The sequence below is a fragment of the Protopterus annectens genome, chromosome 7.part1 (assembly GCF_019279795.1).
Source record: "Protopterus annectens isolate FY-2018-M chromosome 7.part1, PAN1.0, whole genome shotgun sequence".
Taxonomy (NCBI): Eukaryota; Metazoa; Chordata; order Ceratodontiformes; family Protopteridae; genus Protopterus; species Protopterus annectens.
This window is the reverse complement of record NC_056740.1, coordinates 5637788-5657483: the sequence shown is the minus strand read 5'-3', so window position 1 is coordinate 5657483 and position 19696 is coordinate 5637788. Positions and strand designations below refer to the sequence as shown.

Sequence of the window (19696 nt, the reverse complement as noted above, 5' to 3'; positions counted from 1 at the left end):
CCATATCAACCATCTGATGCTACTCATAAAGACCATCTAGCAGAGGAAGTGCTTTTTATGCACCTTTTAAGTTAGTCTGAAAACCAGGCCATTATGTGATCCTTAAACTAGTAAGGAGGCAGTTGTTTTTTCCATCTGTGCAGAGTGGAAACATAAATTCATCAGTAGATAATTAGACAATGGCACCACTGTATGAATACTTCACATCTCAGGTGAAAGTGGAATTGCTGGAGGACTTCCTGAACCATTTCACCAGTCTTCTTATAAAGATGATAATTCAGGGCCATATCTGACTTAGCTCTTCCAGAAGTGAGGCAATGCAGTGGCTGATCAACCAATTACTTAAAAGAGTTCTGCATTTCAATATCCATTTGAAAAAAAAAACTCTTACACTCTGTGAGACTTGGACTTCATGCATATAAGATTACCTATCCCTCATTCAAACCTGTTGAGTCAGCTTCATTGCACATCAGATTTGGAGAAATATGTTTTCCGGTGTCTATCACCTCTGCTGTCTTGCCCCCCGAACTGCAGGTCCTCACATGTACAGAATTATATCAAGTCTTTTGTATGGATTTGTTGTCCCTTTGAACCAATCCATGCTCTTCCTAAAAGCAGTTTCTGAACTGTCCCTGAACTAATACATTTGTTGTTTTCTTCAGTGTTACATAAACTAGGCAGAGGGAGCCCTTCACACCCTTGCTGTCCACCAATAGCTTAAGTTCTTCTTGAAGCACATGGATGATTTTAGGCCTGCACTTTAGGGGAAAAATTGTCAGTCACCAATCAAATCTGTCCATGAGTATTACAATGGTATTCTCATTTGTCATTGTGTGGTTCACAACCGGTGGGTTGAGGATGCTTTCTTAAACCACTCCATTGAAGTGCTGACTGCTGCCAGTGGTTGCTTCAAGAATGTCTCTATTGAAGATGTCTGAGTCTCAGACACCCATTTCTCAGTTCACACATTCATGGAGTATTCATTGCAATTATAAAGTTGGCCTACATTCCTGTTTCAGGTCTCATCTTTCTGAATATTGTCCTTTTGGCTGTCATAGGTTCATAAGAGATTAATAGGCTAATGGTTCAAGATCTCTTACAAGCCTAGCGAGTTTTACCCAGATTTTACCCAATTTTCTATTACTAGGGGAAAGGTAGGAAGGGGCAGCAAGTGGGGTTTTGACTATGTTTGCAGACTGCCTGTGTCTGTGAGGGACATGGGCACCACCCCAGGAGTGAATTTACGATTTCCCGTCCACTGGTCCAGATTGCACTTGAAGATGGTCAAGGAAGGGCTCTGCTTCACATCAATAGGAAGCCTATTCCAGAGGAGGAGCAATCTCTGGGATATATCTGTCTCTCTGTCATGATCTATACATGTCAGAGATCAGGTTTAGATCTTTGGAGCAGGTAATCCTCATGCAGTTAGTTATGTGAATGTGCAACATTTCCATCAAGGCTGGGTCAGAGACTGCCTTGTAGGTCAGGTACAGATCATGCCTCAGTAATTGGTAAGAAACTGAATACAGTGATAGGGCTTTACATCTTAGCTATGCCCTTTATTTTTTTGGTAAGAAACCCTTGAGGGCGCTCCAACTGTTGCAGCTGCCTGGCGAGGCACATGCCAAAGGGTACATTGTACTTGATTATTGCTCTGATGAGGGCTGAGTACAGTGGTACTATGACATCCTTAGATCTGGATGGCATGCCCTTACTTATAAGCAGCCATATAGAAGGAATTCCTCACCACCATGGGCACATGGTGGTCAAAGTTCAGATTACTATTTATCTGAGTACCCAAATCTCTAACCACTGGGTCATACAGCTCCTTCTACCCTGGTGGGTTTACTGCTTGGATTCAGCCCTGTTATAGACCCATAAAAGGTGGTCCCCATTGTCAGATATTGGGGGTAGATTTTTTTCTTTTCTTTTTGCTCTGGTCCACCTGTGATCATTGAGCTTCTTCCTAGCAACTTCAGATACAAAATCGCCAAGATCCCTACATCTCAGCGTGTCATTCATTTCCTAAGAGTAGGAAGTGAGTGTGCTGGTAGCAGTGCCATGATCTAGCTGAGGATCAGGGTTTTCATTTCTTCTTTTACCATTTTCCCCCTGTGTTTGCCTGGTTTTACTTCTGAGTTTGAGTGCAATGATCACCATTCAGGACTGTCTCCAATGTCGACACCTGATATAAGCCTGGAGACCATCCTTTCCTCTTGAGACAAACACTTCTGCTGGCTTTCTGCTCTATACTGAGGATTATGTGTTTCCATGCTTGCACCCTTCCCCTCAATCCTGAGAGAAGTGGGAAAAGAGCAGGCTAAGTCACTAATTAATCTCAGGCCGTCTAGGTTATCATCGGGACAGTTTTCCTGTATACCATGGAACCGACCAGGAAGAGATATACTTTTACCATATCAACTCATCTATGGGATGTCCCCCTTCGGTCAGTCACAGGTGTCTCCCCATCATTCTCATGTACTTGGATGGCACTTCCATCCAGCCAAGAAATTAGCGTTCCCTGTAAGTCATTCAAGTGCATACTTGCATATTACTTGTAAAACACTATAGGTTTTGAATCATCATTGTTTTTTCTTGAATTTCAGGAAGTGTCCTCAGTCACTGTTTATGGGAACACTATTATTGTGATATCACCATAGCATGCATCATCTTAACGTGTGTAAAATGTGAGGTATGGTAGTATAGTGAAAAGATCTCTGTCTCATATATCTTGGGTTCATAATGACATCCAGTTACTATCTTTGTGCATTTCTGCATGTAGACTGTATGGGATTCTGCAGATTTTCTGGATTCCTCCTACCATACCTCTCAATATCTAAGTGCAAGAAATCTAGACAAAGCTAAAAATAATGGCGGTACAAAGGCAAAAATTAGGGACAAATTTTAAATATTGCTGTCATAAATTTAGAAAGTTACTAATATAACAGGTTTTGTATTAGCATGCATTTTCTGAATGACCAAAGTGTGAAACTTAAATATATGTGATTATTTAGTGACTTCAATTCTCAATGAATTGTCAGAAAGCCACAAATTTTATAAGAAACAAGACAAAAATATGAGGCAAAAATCTGAAAATTCTGTGAAAATCTGTACAGTTGCGAAATATGCCTCCTACCTCCTAAAAGAATTGTGATTAATAAACTTTACATGCTTGATAAAGGAGACATGGAATGGTGATTGGTGGAGAAAGAATCATGTCTTCACAAATAACAGTGATCCCCATCCAGGGGGACCTTTTTCTTTAGTATTTCATTTCTTGAACATGGGTTTTCAAATGGTGAAAAAGAATTGATTTTAAGGTTTTTTTTTTTAAACTCGACAGACCTTCAGGCTCCCCCCAACACCACATATAACCATTGCAGTTTTAGGGTACATTCCAATTGTTCCTTGGTTAAGATGGTGAAGTGTGGTCTCCTGACCAAGGTGAGAGCCCATAGGCCCATTTGTTCTTTTCTCAGATGAGAGTTGGGTTCTGAGAGTGAGTTCTCACCCAAGAGAGAAACACAACCCACCCTGCTAACCATCCCCACAGTAGCTGTGACTCTTGTGTTTCCTACGGAGATATATACATGCGTCCACATATGCCAGTCCCCCCCATACTTCTTGTGCAGTGCAGCTGCCAGTCTACACAATAATGTTACATGCCACATCTCTCAGACTCCTGTGGGGGTCAGCATGGCAGGGTGCCAGAGCATGCACTGTCACTCCCAGGATGGGCTAGGTGGTGTTAGTTGGTATTTCTCATCCTACCTTGCCTGACTGTTCCAGCTTCCCATGCCACTGGTTAAACATGGTTAATCTGTGTCATGGTCAGGGATTCATCTGTGCTGTAGTCAGGTATTCATCCCTTTACATCACAGAGATGAGCTAAGCAAGATTTTAAATTCTGAGTGCTTTGAATACTGTTACATTCATTGCAAATAATCAGAGTGAACTGGTATAATATGTTAGTCTTCTTTAATTTGAGTGTTATAGCAACTTTATTTTTTGTTAATACATTTAGAGGTCTATAATGGACAATGACTTAGTAGTAAGTTTATTTCCTTTGTGTTCCCTTTCAGGGTACAGGGCCTTACAACAATACATCACTGTTCGAAGAAAGTGGCTTACATCGCATCACTCTGGGAGCTTCCACGGTTTCCTCTGTCAGCAGTGTGAGGTCAGCACGAACCCACTCTAGTCATAGAGGTTTTCTAAGGTAAATCACACTCTGTTTAGTATACATTAAGATTGTTCATGTTTATGTGCTAATGTTGAATTGGTTGACTGTGATCCTGGTGGCACAATGATTGCCAGCTATGTTAACTGACTTTGCTTTCCTTTCACTTCTCTGACTTGCACTAACTTAACATTTATGAAGAGTCAGGAATGTATAATGGAGGATAGTGTTGGTGCAAAACAATCCACAGTACCCTTTATTATGTATTATTACTGTCATTATTAGAAAATGTCAAGTTAATTAGAGTCAGAGTAGTTTGAGTCAGGTTCCGAGTGGTTACAGTTCAGTCCATTCTGCCACTGTTGCACAAGGATGACTGGATGTGCTCAATAGATCTCAAGGATGCGTACTATCACATCAAAATAGACAGGCAGTCTGGAGATATCTGCACTTCAGGCAGGGAGCCAGTCATTATCAGTTCAGAGCACTGCCCTTTGCACTCACCACAGCCTCACTGTTCACTGAAGAAGGCTGTATTGCCAAAGCTGATATGCTACTGTACCTACTCTCTGTTCATTTGTAATAAAAGTTTTATTCGGACATTTTGAGTGCTGGCCATTGGTTCTTCTAGAACATTTCGTTGTATTGGCTGTGCACCTGTTCCTTACTTGCATGGTTTGGCTTCATGAGATTTGTGATGTAGACCTGTCAGCCAATAGGAATAAAGTGGTGTATTTTTTTTTCAGAGCTGGATCATGGTGAAGTAAATGGGGCTCTAGGCAGGTAACCATATTAAAGAACGTTTAAAAATGACTAGATGAGAGTATAAAGTACTTTCATCCACACAGAGCCCCCACAATCAACAAGAGTTACAGACACATTGTTGACTGTGTACATTCCTTATTGTTATGAAGAAATACATTACTTGTACTGTATTGGTAGCTTTGGAGGGACTACATGAAAAATGTATGATAAAGTTCACCAGTATTATACCATAAGATCCAGCCTGTTGTAGCACAGTTCAAATAGAAAATAATATATGAGAGCATAAAAAATATTAACCTCTTGATAATATATGATATGTCAATATGCACAATCTCTACAGAAGTAAAAGTCATCTAAATAATTGCACATTAAAGACAACTATTACTAATACTGAGGTTGCTGCAGGCGAACAATTTGCATTTAAATGCTTCATCTACAAATGCAGTGTCTGTTGTCCTTGAAGAATAAATTGCTTGTGTTGCATTAATGTGCTGGTGATATTGCCATAACATTTCCTGAACTAGATCAACTATGCAATAGGAAATGTCTAGCAAACCATGATAGCAGGTTCATAAGTACTAGGCATTCAGTCTTGCTGACCATTAAGGAGCCTAGCACAAATTCCCAATTGCTCCAAAATATTGTCTGGTTAAATGACTTGCTGAAAGTCACACAGGAGGTAAATAAAGGTAGAAAGATTCAAACTCTGTACCCTTGCCTAGTGATGCAGCTCATTAGTAAATTGGAGCTTTAGCCATCTGTGTTAACTGCCAGACTAATAGTTTTTAACTAAATACAGAAATCCTTTACAGTATGATCTTGTAGAGCAGACTGTACCACAATAATTTGCAACAATGACTGCATAATGGAGTTGGTTCTGATCATCACTCTAAATAATGCAGACTATATTGAGGACCGGTATTAGCATTTTGGGGCCCCCAGCAAATGTCAAGTTGGGGGCCCCTATGCACATTCCGTCTAAGTATCACCCTATCATTGCCACACCTCCTAAGCAACATTTCAGTCCATGCTGAAAATGTTTAGGATTAGTACACTCAGAATGACCTGTACTTACAATGTTCTTACATTACAACAGGCCTACTTACCACACTGTGTTGTCCCATCTCACAAATGAACATTCACACACTGGTATTTAGTTGCAACAATGATAAATTACAACTCTATGTACAGATCTAGAATTAGGTGAAATAGTACCTTAGGCACCTCGTACTATTTCAGCCCCAGCCCTCACACACACACACACACACACACACACACACACACACACACACACACACACACACACACACACACACACACACACACACACACACACATATCCTTCAGTGCTCCCCATACCATGCACATTCCTTTTTTCTTCCTTCTTTTTATATTTTGCCTTATACTTTGGCTTTTTCAAGAAGCCGTAACTTTCTATTACTCTGATGTGCATTTTAAAGGGTTTTTTTCTTTTTACGCAACCTTTTCATCCGATGATGGCTTGAATAGAAATTATGATTAAGGAATGAGATTCAGTGTTGCTATTCAGCTTTAGTTTTTCTTGCATACACCTTTCCTGACAAGACAGCACAGTAATAACCATTTAGGAAGTAACTCAATTAACCCAGGGCCCCCAGAAGCTATAGGGGTTTTAGATGCTCTGGGATGCATTTTAGAGCATTTTCCCAAGTTTTAATCCAATTGGAGCCTAAACAAAAATCAGAAGAAGAAAAGAATTTCGGTCTTCTCTTTTTTTCCTTTTAAGGAAGATCTAAGTTGTGCCCAAGGCATAATGTTCAAAGCTGTCAAAATAGTAGCTTACAATAAACTAACAAGACAATTGTGAGGATACATAGGTCTTGTCTGGGAATACTGCCTACTTCACTAACCCTTCAAAAAAGACCGTCACTAGCTATGCGTCCCTCTGGTGTTAGACTGGGATGAAAGCAGAGGTTCCAGTTGGCACATTTATGTATTTCAAGTGAATGTTGACATATATATACACAGCATGCCTCCTCACTGCTCATCTCTAAACTGATTACAATTATGTACTCTACTTTGTTGCGCCTAGATGCAATGCTGCCCCTACACAAGCTATAGTAAACATCTTTGTACACTTCTGAGGTGTGTGACAAAAGTAAAAGAAAGAATGAACACACTCTCCCCAGCCCAAAAAGAAAAAGAAGCTGTAATGATATCCTGTGCACACCTCTATGGTTTGACTGTGATGAAAATTAAAGAAGTAATAAACACACAATCCCCCACCATACACACACACACACACACACACACACACACACACACACACACACACACACACACACACACACACACACACACACACACACACGCACACACATAAGCAACTTTCTGTACACACTCATCTCAGTAGGGCTAGTTTTATAATGGGTGTAGTTGAGAACAGTGCCCATTATGGGCTTTACCCTAACAGGGTCATATCACAGCCTTGCTCAGGTTAAAGAGTGTAATTAGAAAATGAATAAATTTTTTTCTCCTTATTTTTTCCCAACCAGCAACAGCTTCTTTGGGGTCTGCCGAGTCAAGGATGATTAAAGGGGTGGGCTTCACTATATCCATTTATACAGTCTGTGCTGTGGGGGCCAACAGACTCATAAAAGTTGTAAGTATCTGAATATTCTGTGATATATTTTATGCCTTACTTTTGAAATGTAATAAATTGTTAGCCGCATTTTTTACTGATACCCAGGAGAATAATATTATGTGCCCCAGCATTAATGTCTCACACATGCACACACACACACACGCACATGCACATGCACAGACACACGCACACACACACACAAACACACACACACACACACACACACACACACACACACACACACACACACACACATGTATGCGTATAAGCCATAGCAATACTAGTTTTGCACTTATTTCAGCAACTAACAATACATTGTGCCACACTGGTACTACCAGAGCAGATCAGTGACTGTTATTTAGCTGTCATCAAACAACAGCAGGGTAAGTCCCTTTTATTTACCTCAGTGAGGAGTAATGCAAACTTGTCACTATTAATCTTATTGAGGAGTAATGCATACTTGTCATCATATATCACACTGAGGAGTAATGCATACCTGTCATTATTTACCTCATTGAGGAGTAATGCATACCTGTCATTATTTACCTCGTGGAGGAGTAATGCATACTGTCATCATTTACCTCATTGAGGAGTAATGCATACCTGTCATTATTTACCTCATTGAGGAGTAATGCATACCTGTCATTATTTACCTCATTGAGGAGTAATGCATACCTGTAATTATTTACCTCATTGAGGAGTAATGCATATCAGTCATTATTTATCTCATTGAGGGGTAATGCATACCTGTCATTAGTTACTTCATTGAGGAGTAATGCATACCTGTCATTATTTACCTCATTGAGGAGTAATGCATACCTCTCATTATTTAACTCATTGAGGAGTAATGCATACCTGTCATTATTTACTTCAATGAGGAATAATGCATACCTGTCATTATTTACCTCGTTGAAAAGTAATGCATACATGTCATTATTTAACTCGCTGAGGAGTAATGCATACCTGTCATTATTTACCTAATTGAGGAGTAATGCATACCTGTCATTATTTACCTCATTGAGGAGTAATGCATACCTGTCATTATTTATCTCTCTGAGGAGTAATGCATACCTGTCATTATTTATCTCGTTGAAGAGTAATGCATACCTGTCATTATTTATCTCACTGAGGAGTAATCCATACCTGTCATTATTTACCTCATGGAGGAGTAATGCATACCTGTCATTATTTATCTCGTTGAAGAGTAATGCATACCTGTCATTATTTATCTCACTGAGGAGTAATCCATACCTGTCATTATTTACCTCATGGAGGAGTAATGCATACCTGTCATCATTTACCTCATTGAGGAGTAATGCATACCTGTCATTATTTACCTCATTGAGGAGTAATGCATACCTGTCATTATTTACCTCATTGAGAAGTAATGCATACCTGTCATCATTTACCTCATTGAGGAGTAATGCATACCTGTCATTATTTACCTCAATGAGGAATAATGCATACCTGTCATTATTTACCTCGTTGAAAAGTAATGCATACATGTCATTATTTAACTCGCTGAGGAGTAATGCATACCTGTCATTATTTACCTAATTGAGGAGTAATGCATACCTGTCATTATTTACCTCATTGAGGAGTAATGCATACCTGTCATTATTTATCTCTCTGAGGAGTAATGCATACCTGTCATTATTTACTTCATTGAGGAGTAATGCATACCTGTCATTATTTATCTCGTTGAAGAGTAATGCATACCTGTCATTATTTATCTCACTGAGGAGTAATCCATACCTGTCATTATTTACCTCATGGAGGAGTAATGCATACCTGTCATCATTTACCTCATTGAGGAGTAATGCATACCTGTCATTATTTACCTCATTGAGGAGTAATGCATACCTGTCATTATTTACCTCATTGAGAAGTAATGCATACCTGTCTTTATTTACCTCATTGAGGAGTAATGCATACCTGTTATTATTTACCTCATTGAGGAATAATGCATACCTCTCATTATTTACCTCACTGAGGAGTAATCCTTACCTGTCACTATTTATCTCATTGAGGAGTAATGCATACTGTCATTATTTATCTCATTAAGGAGTAATGCATACCTGTCATTATTTACCTTATTGAGGAGTAATGCATACCTGTCATTATTTATCTCATTAAGGAGTAATGCATACCTGTCATTATTTACCTTATTGAGGAGTAATGCATACTTGTCATTATTTATCTCATTGAGGAGTAATGCATACCTATCACTATTTACCTCGTTGAGGAGTAATGCATACCTCTCATTATTTACCTCTTTGTGGAGTAATGCATACCTGTCATTATTTACCTCATTGAGGAATAATGCAGGATGACAGGTTTTGCACCAGCATATTTTTTGTGTACCAGAAATTGGCTCTAGCTTCAGAGTAAGGCCACCTGTACCTAAGGTGCAGGGTTTGACTGTGAGCAAGCACTATACTTATATGGAGAATTACACACACACACACACACACACACACACACACACACACACACACACACACACACACACACACACGCGCACACATACAAAACTGAACATGCTTCACTGCATGAGTTCTGCAAAAAATAATTCTCTGGTAACATACAACTACAAAAGACTAGCTGTTTTTTGTATAATTTTTATAGAAACAGTATGTTGTTGCTGAGTAAAGTAAGAAAACTTTTCTTTTTTGTTTTGTTTGTCTGGGCTCTTCTGCAAGCAAGAGGCCTTAGTCAGCTGCATAAGTTGCCTAGTCCTGGATCCATCCCTGAGTCCCCTCTCTCTTCTCTTTTCTGCAGCATAAAAGTGTATTAAAGTACTGTATCTAGTATCACAATCTTATCACCTGACAAACTAGCTTTGAGTAAGTGTAAAACCTAAACAGGTAATTAACACCTGACACAGGGGTCCTATTAGTCTGAAAGCTTTATAAAGCTTAGAAAGATATTACACCACTTTTGTGTTGTAACATACCTCTCAACTGTCCTGATTTTCACTAAATATCTAGATTTTTGTTTGTTACTTTTTGTCTGTGCCTCTGAATATTTGTGATTTTTTGGCAAGCCTTTGAGGACTTAAGTTGGTAAATAATGACATACATTTGACTTCAGGTTTCATGTCATTATGAAAATAAATAGTACTGCAACAACTGTTATTCTAGCATTTTTATAGTTTATAGGAGCAATATTTAAAATCTGTTCATAACTTTGAGACCCCCCCCCCACAATTATTTTTAACTCAGATTTTTTGTGATGAGAGGTGGAGAGGTATGTGTTGCAGTGTTTTCCATGACAGCCCTGGCAAACATCGACTAAAATGTCACTATTATATGCGAGCCACTACTCTGTAGGTAGCCTTGCTGCGTCTCACTCATCACATTTCAGCTGCTTGTGTTCTTACTGCTTGCAGATGAACACCTGTTTGTGTATTTGAGCATGAGGAAACTCAAATACACAGTTGGAGTCTCTAAATATATTTTCTTCACGTCTGTGCAATCTTCGAGGCAGTATATGGAGGGACTGGGGGTATGCAGGCAGCACCTCTGAGCTGGAGTATAAACTTTTCCTCTTGCAAAAATGCTTTTTTGTTGTGTTGCCCATTTTCTGCATGCACTACAAGCAGCTATGTATTTAGGCTACCAACAGCACCATGTATATGAGACTCACACAGATAGAACTCTTCTCACATAATTAGGCTGGTCTTATCTTGTATTATCTGAGTGGAAGAAGTAGTGATTATACTGGATTATCGTTTACTTCAAGTGCAGAAGAATCATGAAAGTCAGCAGAAGGTGGGTAACCTTTCTGGTGAGTTTTGTAGTTGACTCTAGATAGGATTCATGAAATTAAATGCAACAGTCATGCACCAGTTTCTGTCATGACATATGATGATGATGTCAAAGTAACAGTGTGATTAATGAAGTCACTCTGCCATTAGCAATACATAAAACAAATTGGTGTAAGTAATTTCCCCATATTGTACTACATATATACTTACATACTAATGGACTTTCCACAGCGCTATAATTATATCTTTTCCATAAATGGTCCGCAATGCTGAGGCAGGCTGTCTACTGTAATATTATGGTCTGTGGCTCGATTTTGTGGAACCAAAACCTCAGGAGCTCCACTCTTAAATACCATATTATTTCAAAGTTTGCTGCTACAGCATTGTATTCATAAATTACTCTGGATCGCCATATGTAAACATGACATACTGGAGTAATTTAACATAGCACCAGCGCATTTTAAGAATTATTGGATAAAGGGTGAGTGGGTTCTCTGGACACTAAGCTACTCTTTTAGGAGGTGGGTGAGGGGAGAAGTGTCTGGAAAGAGTCTATTTAACACAAGTAATGATATCTGAGAGTGTGTATTCCTGGAAAGCAAGCATTTTATTTTTTATTATGGGAAGGGACAGCCCTTTGCAGAATTGCCCAGATTTTCTTCCCATAAAAAGGGATACTTTACAGCATTTGCCACAAGATTGTCTTTATACATTGTGAACATTTCCTGTTCACTACCAGTACCACTCATCTACCTAAGACTGTATCTGACACTGACAAAACCAGACCAGAAAGAAACTTTTAGTGTGCGTGTTGAAGATTCTCAATGCAATAAGAGTTCCTCATCATATACCTTGTTTTGTTGACATCCCCCTGATATATTTATATCTTTGATCTTTTTCAGAGAAAACATTCTGGTTCGCCATGGATCAGCAGCAGACCATAGCCTTCTGGGACACTCAGGACCCACTGACCTTGATGTTGCCATGTTCCATCGTGATGCAGCAGGAGGTAAACTTTGCCAGTGACAGAAAAAATAAACTAGATTTATTTTTCAAAACTGGAGTACACAAGTTTATAAATTATTTAACATTAGAGCATAACAGGAATCTCCCTCTGAATTTGAAAAGAAAAATAAAAAATAAACAAGTTTGTTAGTCTCAGCACACTTTTTTCCCAACTAAACTCCTACAGAACAATTAGCAATTCCATGCATGGTCCACAACCTGTGTTCAGAATATAATGTCAGGCTTAACATGGAGTCTGTGCCTTTCTCCTTGGATTTCAGAGATTTAAAGGTCTGAGGCAGTGTGTCAGAAAGGTAGAGGAGTCCTTACACATACTTTCCTTTTTAGCTGAATTTTGGTGTGATAGCTAGTAGAATATCATAAAAGTCATGGTGTTACATCTACATATGCCATGAGGATATGTTTGTGCATTAGAATATTATGTCATTGGTCCTACTGAGAATTGGTAAATAGACTGAACCATATTATATTGCAGTACTTCCATAGAGCTGTATCTGCTTGTGTCTGATTTGAACTGTTAAAGCAGAACATAGAAATGAATGGAAATGATTGCTAGCAAAATGAAATTAATGATTGAATGTATTTTGCCATTACCTAATAAGTCAAAGTTGTAAAAAAAATGTCTAACGATGTGCTGTAAATAAAGGGTGGTGATGTGATTACTTTTGAACAGACTACATGTGCCTGAGAGGTTGCTCAGTGTACAGTTAACACATGATAGTCTTCATGTTAGGAGACTGGTGGCTAGCACACAGCTGCTAACTGAAAAGGCTGGTCACTGATTCTGGAAAAGAAAGATGAAGATGATTAGGGTGACATAATAAAGGACAGTCACTGGTTCTGGAAAACATTTACCCTTTGTGCTGAATGACAAAGTTTCATTTGCAGTGAGGATACACCGAGTCCTCTTTTCGAAAGACCTTGCTCATATCAGATAAGCATAGCCGGCCTTAAGCATAGGCCAAGTAGGCAGCAGCCTAGGGTGCCACTATAGTAGTGGGGCTTTTCCAGTATTTATTGGGTGTAGGTAGACCAGGATGGGGCCACCTGATGGTGTGGTGGGGGTGCCGTGGAGCCCTTTTGCCTAGGGCACCAGTTGACCTAAGGCCACTCCTGCAGATAAGTGGATTCATGGCTTGTAGATGGTGGTACAAAGTCCATTTTCTTTGTCCGTTAACACCATCTACCAGCCCAGGGTTACTTGATCTGCAAAGTAACTAACTGATGAGGCAGCAGAACAAGCAGGTATTAAAAAGCAGCGTATTCATACTCAGACTTTTACTTCATTTAGAAAATATGAGCTGATCTGTGCACCCTAAGGTCTAAGTGTGTAAGCCAGTTTTCTGCTTAAAAATGTCAAACTTTTAAAGTGCCAACTCTAGCTAAAATGATCAAAACCATGCCCTTGGATGTATTCTTCAAGTATAATTATGACATTTTCTCCTGTACCTAATATACAACTGAGCCATATAGTACTGTTTCTGCATGTACAGGAAAATGAAGATTACTACTTTATTTTTTAGCTCTCTCTTTTTCAGTTTTCTGTATTACAAACAAAATGCTTACAAGTGTAGAATCTTAGCAGTGTTTGAAATTATTAGGTGTCTAGTAAGTTTTTTGACAGCCTGGCTTGAAGTATCTGTAACATACTTAGTTTAAGTGAATTTTGTTATCTCTGCATCTGTTTTAGCACTGCAGTTGAGATCACATGCATGGTCATATGCAACCACAGGACAAGAGAGCTGCCAAGTAAATCAAGCAAATGTGTTAATTTACTGTATGATGCCTGTTTCATAAACACAATGATGATTGTGCAATATTATTAATATTTGCAATCATTCTGTCAATAAATAAAAAAATCTACTTTTCTTAGCATTTACATTAAATGCATTTTGCAGATCAAGACTGCCACATCCCTGAATAAGTCACTTTATTTTTTTGAATATGTTCATTTGTTAAATACATAAATTAACTGGTTATCCTGGACCCTTTCAGCCTTAACCTTGGCTACATACCTCTCAACCATACCGAGTTCCTCGGTTTTTACCGATTTTGAGGTCCAAATAATGGGGTGACACAAATTCCCGAGTGCCCCCCTTAATTCCCGAATTTCCCGGCTTTTTTTTTTTTAATTTTTTTCAGCTATTTTTTTTTTTTTTTTTTTTTTGCTGATGTCATCACATGTGGAGGTGTGTGTGATGACATCAGCTTCGGGAGCAGCCTGTCAGACTTTGGCTTAGGGCTTGAGGGGTGTGACTGACTGTATTTTGAACTTGCAAGTTGCATGCGAAGAGCAGCTGGCTCTTAGTCTTAAGTTCCCGAGTCCAGCGTACCCAGACTGATAGGGAGTAGGTCAGTGACAGGAATAGTCTAGTAGAGGGCAGACAGCAGAGCCTTTAGTTTAAAAGGCAAGGTAGGCAACCCCCGACCCATCCCCAAGTCATTCGTGTGAGTGTAGTGCAGTACAGCACTAGCAGAAGGCAGCAATCTGTCTCTTTTCATACTCAGAGAGGGGTGGTGCAGACAGTGGTCATGAGAAAAATATATTATTTCAACTACTTCCTTTCCCGGCTCCTCGTCCACCTCCAGGTAAGATAAAAATAAATATAAAAAGAAAATGAACTAACTGTTATTGTTTGAGAATCATGCGTCATGTTGTTGTCATTAGAGCAAAAGCTTTTCTGGCTGGAAGTGAAGCTGAAGCAAGAGAACAGTGAGGCTCGGTGACGGATTGATCTCAACTTGGAGAGTGGGCCGCAGAGAGCAAGACCTAGTAATAAAAAGTGCTCATGTAACGTCCCATTGGGGCGACCAGCAAAGATTTTTTTTCTATTGATCCCAGTCTCCCCCTCCCCTTAGAGCAACAAAGATTTCTCCCTGGGTGAAGGGGGTTAAGTGCCTCTGGTAGTCAGTCTCTGCTCTCATTAAACCTGGGTCTCAAATGGTTTTTTGGGAGCAACTGTCATCCTTCAGTAGGGGACAAAATTGTATGGGAGTATGACTGATTTTGTTATTTATTGTGAATTTAGCTTTACTTTGGTTAATTCCAAAGCACCAAAACTCCTTATTTCATTGCGCCCAGTACTACTTAAGAAACTGGTACTATACTGGCATATAACAGAGTGCTATTGGTTTGAGCTGTTGTGATTTAGTGTGGCCCTGGTCTTACACTGCAGATGTTTTGTTTTTTGATTTTTTCAGTTGTAAGGGGGGTTTGATAAGGTAACGTGAACTCTAGATTCTTCCTTTTCTAACCCATCTGGTAGAAACTCCGCATAATGGTCAGTTTAACTACATTCGGGGTTGTGCATTTTAGGTTGAATTTTATTCTAAATTTATAAAAATGGGGTTTGATGATTGATCAGTGAGCACTGCTTATCATTTTATAGAAAATGCATTTAATTCCACGATACCAAGGTGTGGTATAGTTACAAATTTTCGAATTAACAGGTATGGAGACCGCTTCCTGCTCAGAGCTTGAGAAAAGTGAAATTGCCAGTTGGGGGCTACTTACTTTTCTTTATAATTTTTAGAAGATGTGGGTGAATATGACACTTGCCAGTTGCCAGTTGTCTTTTCTCTGTAAATATTGCCACTGATGTCTTGTAGCTGGAGGCTGAAAGATTAGAAATATTTAAATTTAGGTGTGCTGAAATTGGCTCGCAACGTATCCATGCGCATTAAAGGAACCTGATCTTTTTTGGTGGTGTCCAGAAAGCATGTAGGTTAAACTTCTGAGAAAGTTAAACCAACAGGTTGAGAAACACATGCACACACACACACACACACACACACACACACACACACACACACACACACACACACACACACACACACACACACACACACACACACACACACACACACACCGTCTTGGTGTGTTTTCCATTGGAAATATTAAGCAGTGGTGTTGCAGGTTTCCTTCTTTACGGAGTGAAGATGACTGCCTATATCAGTTTTTTAAACCATTTTTCCTGGGGAAGTGTTTTAAACCATGTTCTCTGTTGCTGCTTTCCGTCTTTGTTATCCATCTCATTTTTCTTGTTTTTCTTTAGCTGGACTTGGTTGGTTAACTATTTTTGAGAAAGGAGAGAGAAATGTTATTGCTCTACATGTAGATGATTTGGTGAATGTTTTCATGGTGTCAGATTTAAATAAGATGCGTTAATGATGGAATGTTATATGCCTAGACGGTGATGTGAAGACTGAGGCTGCAGTACATGAAACTACTGAAGGGTTATGGATCGCTGGGGGAAATGTTTCATTCTGGTGCTTGTGCATACTTGAAATCACTGAGGGAATGGATTGCTTGGAGAAATCTCTCATTTTGACACTTGTACATACTTGAAACTACTGAAGAATTAAGCTTTTTCTATGGGTCCATTTCTCATAAATTGCTTTTTGGCAAATCACTGGCAGTAGCAGATGTCTGAGGACTGAAGTCAGAAAATAATGGCAGGCAGCAGACATTACATTTGATTTTCAGACTTCATCCCTCAGAAAATTCATGCTAATATAATGCTATGCAAAGTCTGTTATCCTGTCAAGAGTCTAAGTTTGGAAGAGCAGTATTTTAAATGTCACTAACTATTTTGGTGCCTTTGTTTTGTCCTCATCCCCCATTATTTGTGGCTTTGTCAAGATTTCTTGCTCTAAGAGATTGAGAGGTATGGATAATATCTGCAGTCATATAACTAAATAACTAAATAATTAATTCTGTGAAGCTATATTTGTCCCTTCTGCTGATTTTAATTTCACTTTACACATTAGTGACTAATTCTATGGAGCTGTATTTGTGCCTTCTGCTGATTTTAATTTCAATTTACCTACTAGTGACTTTTGATGCAATGCATAATTTTGTATTTCTCACAGAATATCATGGTGGTGCTGGGTGGCAATTAATAGCGTAGCACAATGAATAAGAAACTACAATGTAATGTTATCTTTCAAGATTACTTTTGAAACTGTATTATTACATAGAGCTAAGAGCACCTAAAGTTTTATTATTAAGGCAGGCACCCCACTGTTCAACTTGCATCTAAAAGTTGGTATCCCACAATTCCATCGGAGTGTGTGGGGTAACATAATTATGTATGCAAATTTTATGTTAATAAGCGTACAGATTTGAACCTATTTTTCACAGCCTTTTTCCAGATTTTTGATGTTTCTAGGTTGAGAGAGGTATGCTTGGCTACAAGGGGTAAGGTGAAAGCAATATCAGCACTTTAGTGTGAGCTGTTTTACTGAGCTGGGAGGAAACTGAAATACCCAAAGAATCCCCATACAGAAACAGAAAGAACAAACAAACGCCACTCAAGACAGTGACTAGAGATCGGGACTGAAACATAATCCTGGGAGACAGAGATCTTAAATAGTGCACCTCAATGCTTCCCAAGTACCCTGGCTAGCTGAAAAAATCCATTGATTTGCAATATTGCCTGATGACTGTACATCTTAGATGAACTACTCATGTTGTGTTGTATATGGACAACACATTCCACTTGTTCAGATTATGGTGGCTTCAGTATAAAGCATATAGAAGTCTACCAGCTGGGTGACTGCCAAGTGCTCAGTAATATGTGCTTTGCCAGAATACTTATTCATCAGAAAAAGTGAATGTAGTCAGGGTTTCCCTTGCAATGAAGTGCTGTGATCTAACAGTTGATTAGGAGTATAAGGGTGAAGCCCCCTCTATATGGTGATGTCAGGAGGGGCTTCTCCTTCACAGACAAAATGCAGGAGGGGGGGGGGTTCACCTCCACAGAAAAAAGTGTGATTTTGTAAAGCAAGGTGGTCACATTACTTGGGATAACTTGGTCACATTACTTGAGATAACTCACTTAGGAAAACTGAGGTAACTCATTTTATAAGTTTTTTTCAGTTGACCACCATGAAACCAAATGTACTAGTTCCTTATATTTACAAACATCGTTACACAGTGGGATGGGAGGTGCTACCTTGAAGTAGTGCGTCTTCTAATTGCCTTCTTACTGTTGGACTCACTTCTGATAAATTATAGTTTTTATTGTTTTGTTGATAACCTTGGTGTTCAGTGTTGACTTCAGGTTTCTTTTCTTAGAAGCATAGCTGGATCAACCAGTGCCCTGAGCTGGTACTGCCCTATACCCTCAGCTCTTCAAATGAAGAGCAAAGAAAAAAAGCGCTTCACTGAAATAATCCGATCCTAAATATTGGCTTATTACAGTTAGAGCTATAACCCCCACACATAACCGATATTCCTTCTACTGGCAAATCAAACAGGTGATCAGATGCCCAACATGTCCCCCCATCCCAGCCATTCAGGTCCAGTTTCTGCATCTTCCCCCCAACTCTCCTTCAACTTATTTTATTAAAAAAAGTTTTATTTTAATCTGTAGCAAACTGTTGCTCCAGTTTATATCCCGCCTGCACATAACACTACAGCACTCATGTTTTAATTTAAAACAAACAAAAAATTCTTCTTTTTTAAATTATAGCAAACTGCTTGCTACAAATGTAGTAAACAGTTACTACAGTTTATACATTGTCTGCACAGAGCACTACAGTGCTCAGGTTTTAGTAAAAAAAAAAAAAAAAAGAAAACTGTAGCAAACTACAGTGCTCAGTTTGACCACAAATGCAACACCAGCTTTTAAAAGCTGTATTGCATTAAAGAGATATCAGGATTTGCTGATAGTGCCTTCAATACTTTGCTCCCAGGTAAGTGCCCCTCTTGCCCTGCCCTAGCTACACTACTGTCTTTTCTTGTCATGGGTACATCTGCTAGCTGGTGGAGCACATGAAGCCAAAAAAAAAAAAAGAAAAAAATGTGCAAACGTGTAAAAGATACATACCTATACTGTCAACCTCTGTAGTAGCTACATGTGTTTTTCTTCACAGGAATGTAGTCCCATAATGAAATGAAGTATTACTGTAACAATCTCAGAATAATACCTCATAACCCTCAACTAATACAGAATGCACTTAATTGTTGGTTCCAGATATAATGAGTCAAATATTCTTTGTCTTACTGTACTGTCCAGCAAATCTTCCACAACCTTATACCTGGCCTTTTTTAATCTAGCTCTCTGCATATAAATAACCTTCATTCTTATTTCAAATCTGTTCTGCTCCTTCATGATTACAACACTGATACCCATAATAAATATTTAGCAGCACCACCTGACAGAGTCAAACTAACAGGTGCAGTTTTCAGCTTCACTTGTTAGGCATTCTCATGATAGCCTGTCACAAGCCAACAAATTATTTAAACAACAGAACCTTTACAATCAAAATTTACATACAGACAATATATTAACTAATATTTTATATTCAGATTACCTGGTTTTCTTTA

The 19696-nt window shown here is 38.9% G+C and overlaps 1 protein-coding gene across 2 annotated transcripts in view; it reads left to right on the top strand.

The window, feature by feature from the left end:
* CELSR3 (cadherin EGF LAG seven-pass G-type receptor 3) overlaps nucleotides 1–19696 on the top strand; it is a 1979827-nt gene that overhangs the window by 1803564 nt on the left and 156567 nt on the right. For both annotated transcript variants that reach the window (XM_044078523.1, XM_044078522.1), the window contains exons 31-32: nucleotides 4083–4219; nucleotides 12240–12346. In XM_044078523.1, the coding sequence (XP_043934458.1) occupies nucleotides 4083–4219; nucleotides 12240–12346 (244 nt within the window). The remainder of the gene's footprint in view (nucleotides 1–4082; nucleotides 4220–12239; nucleotides 12347–19696) is intronic.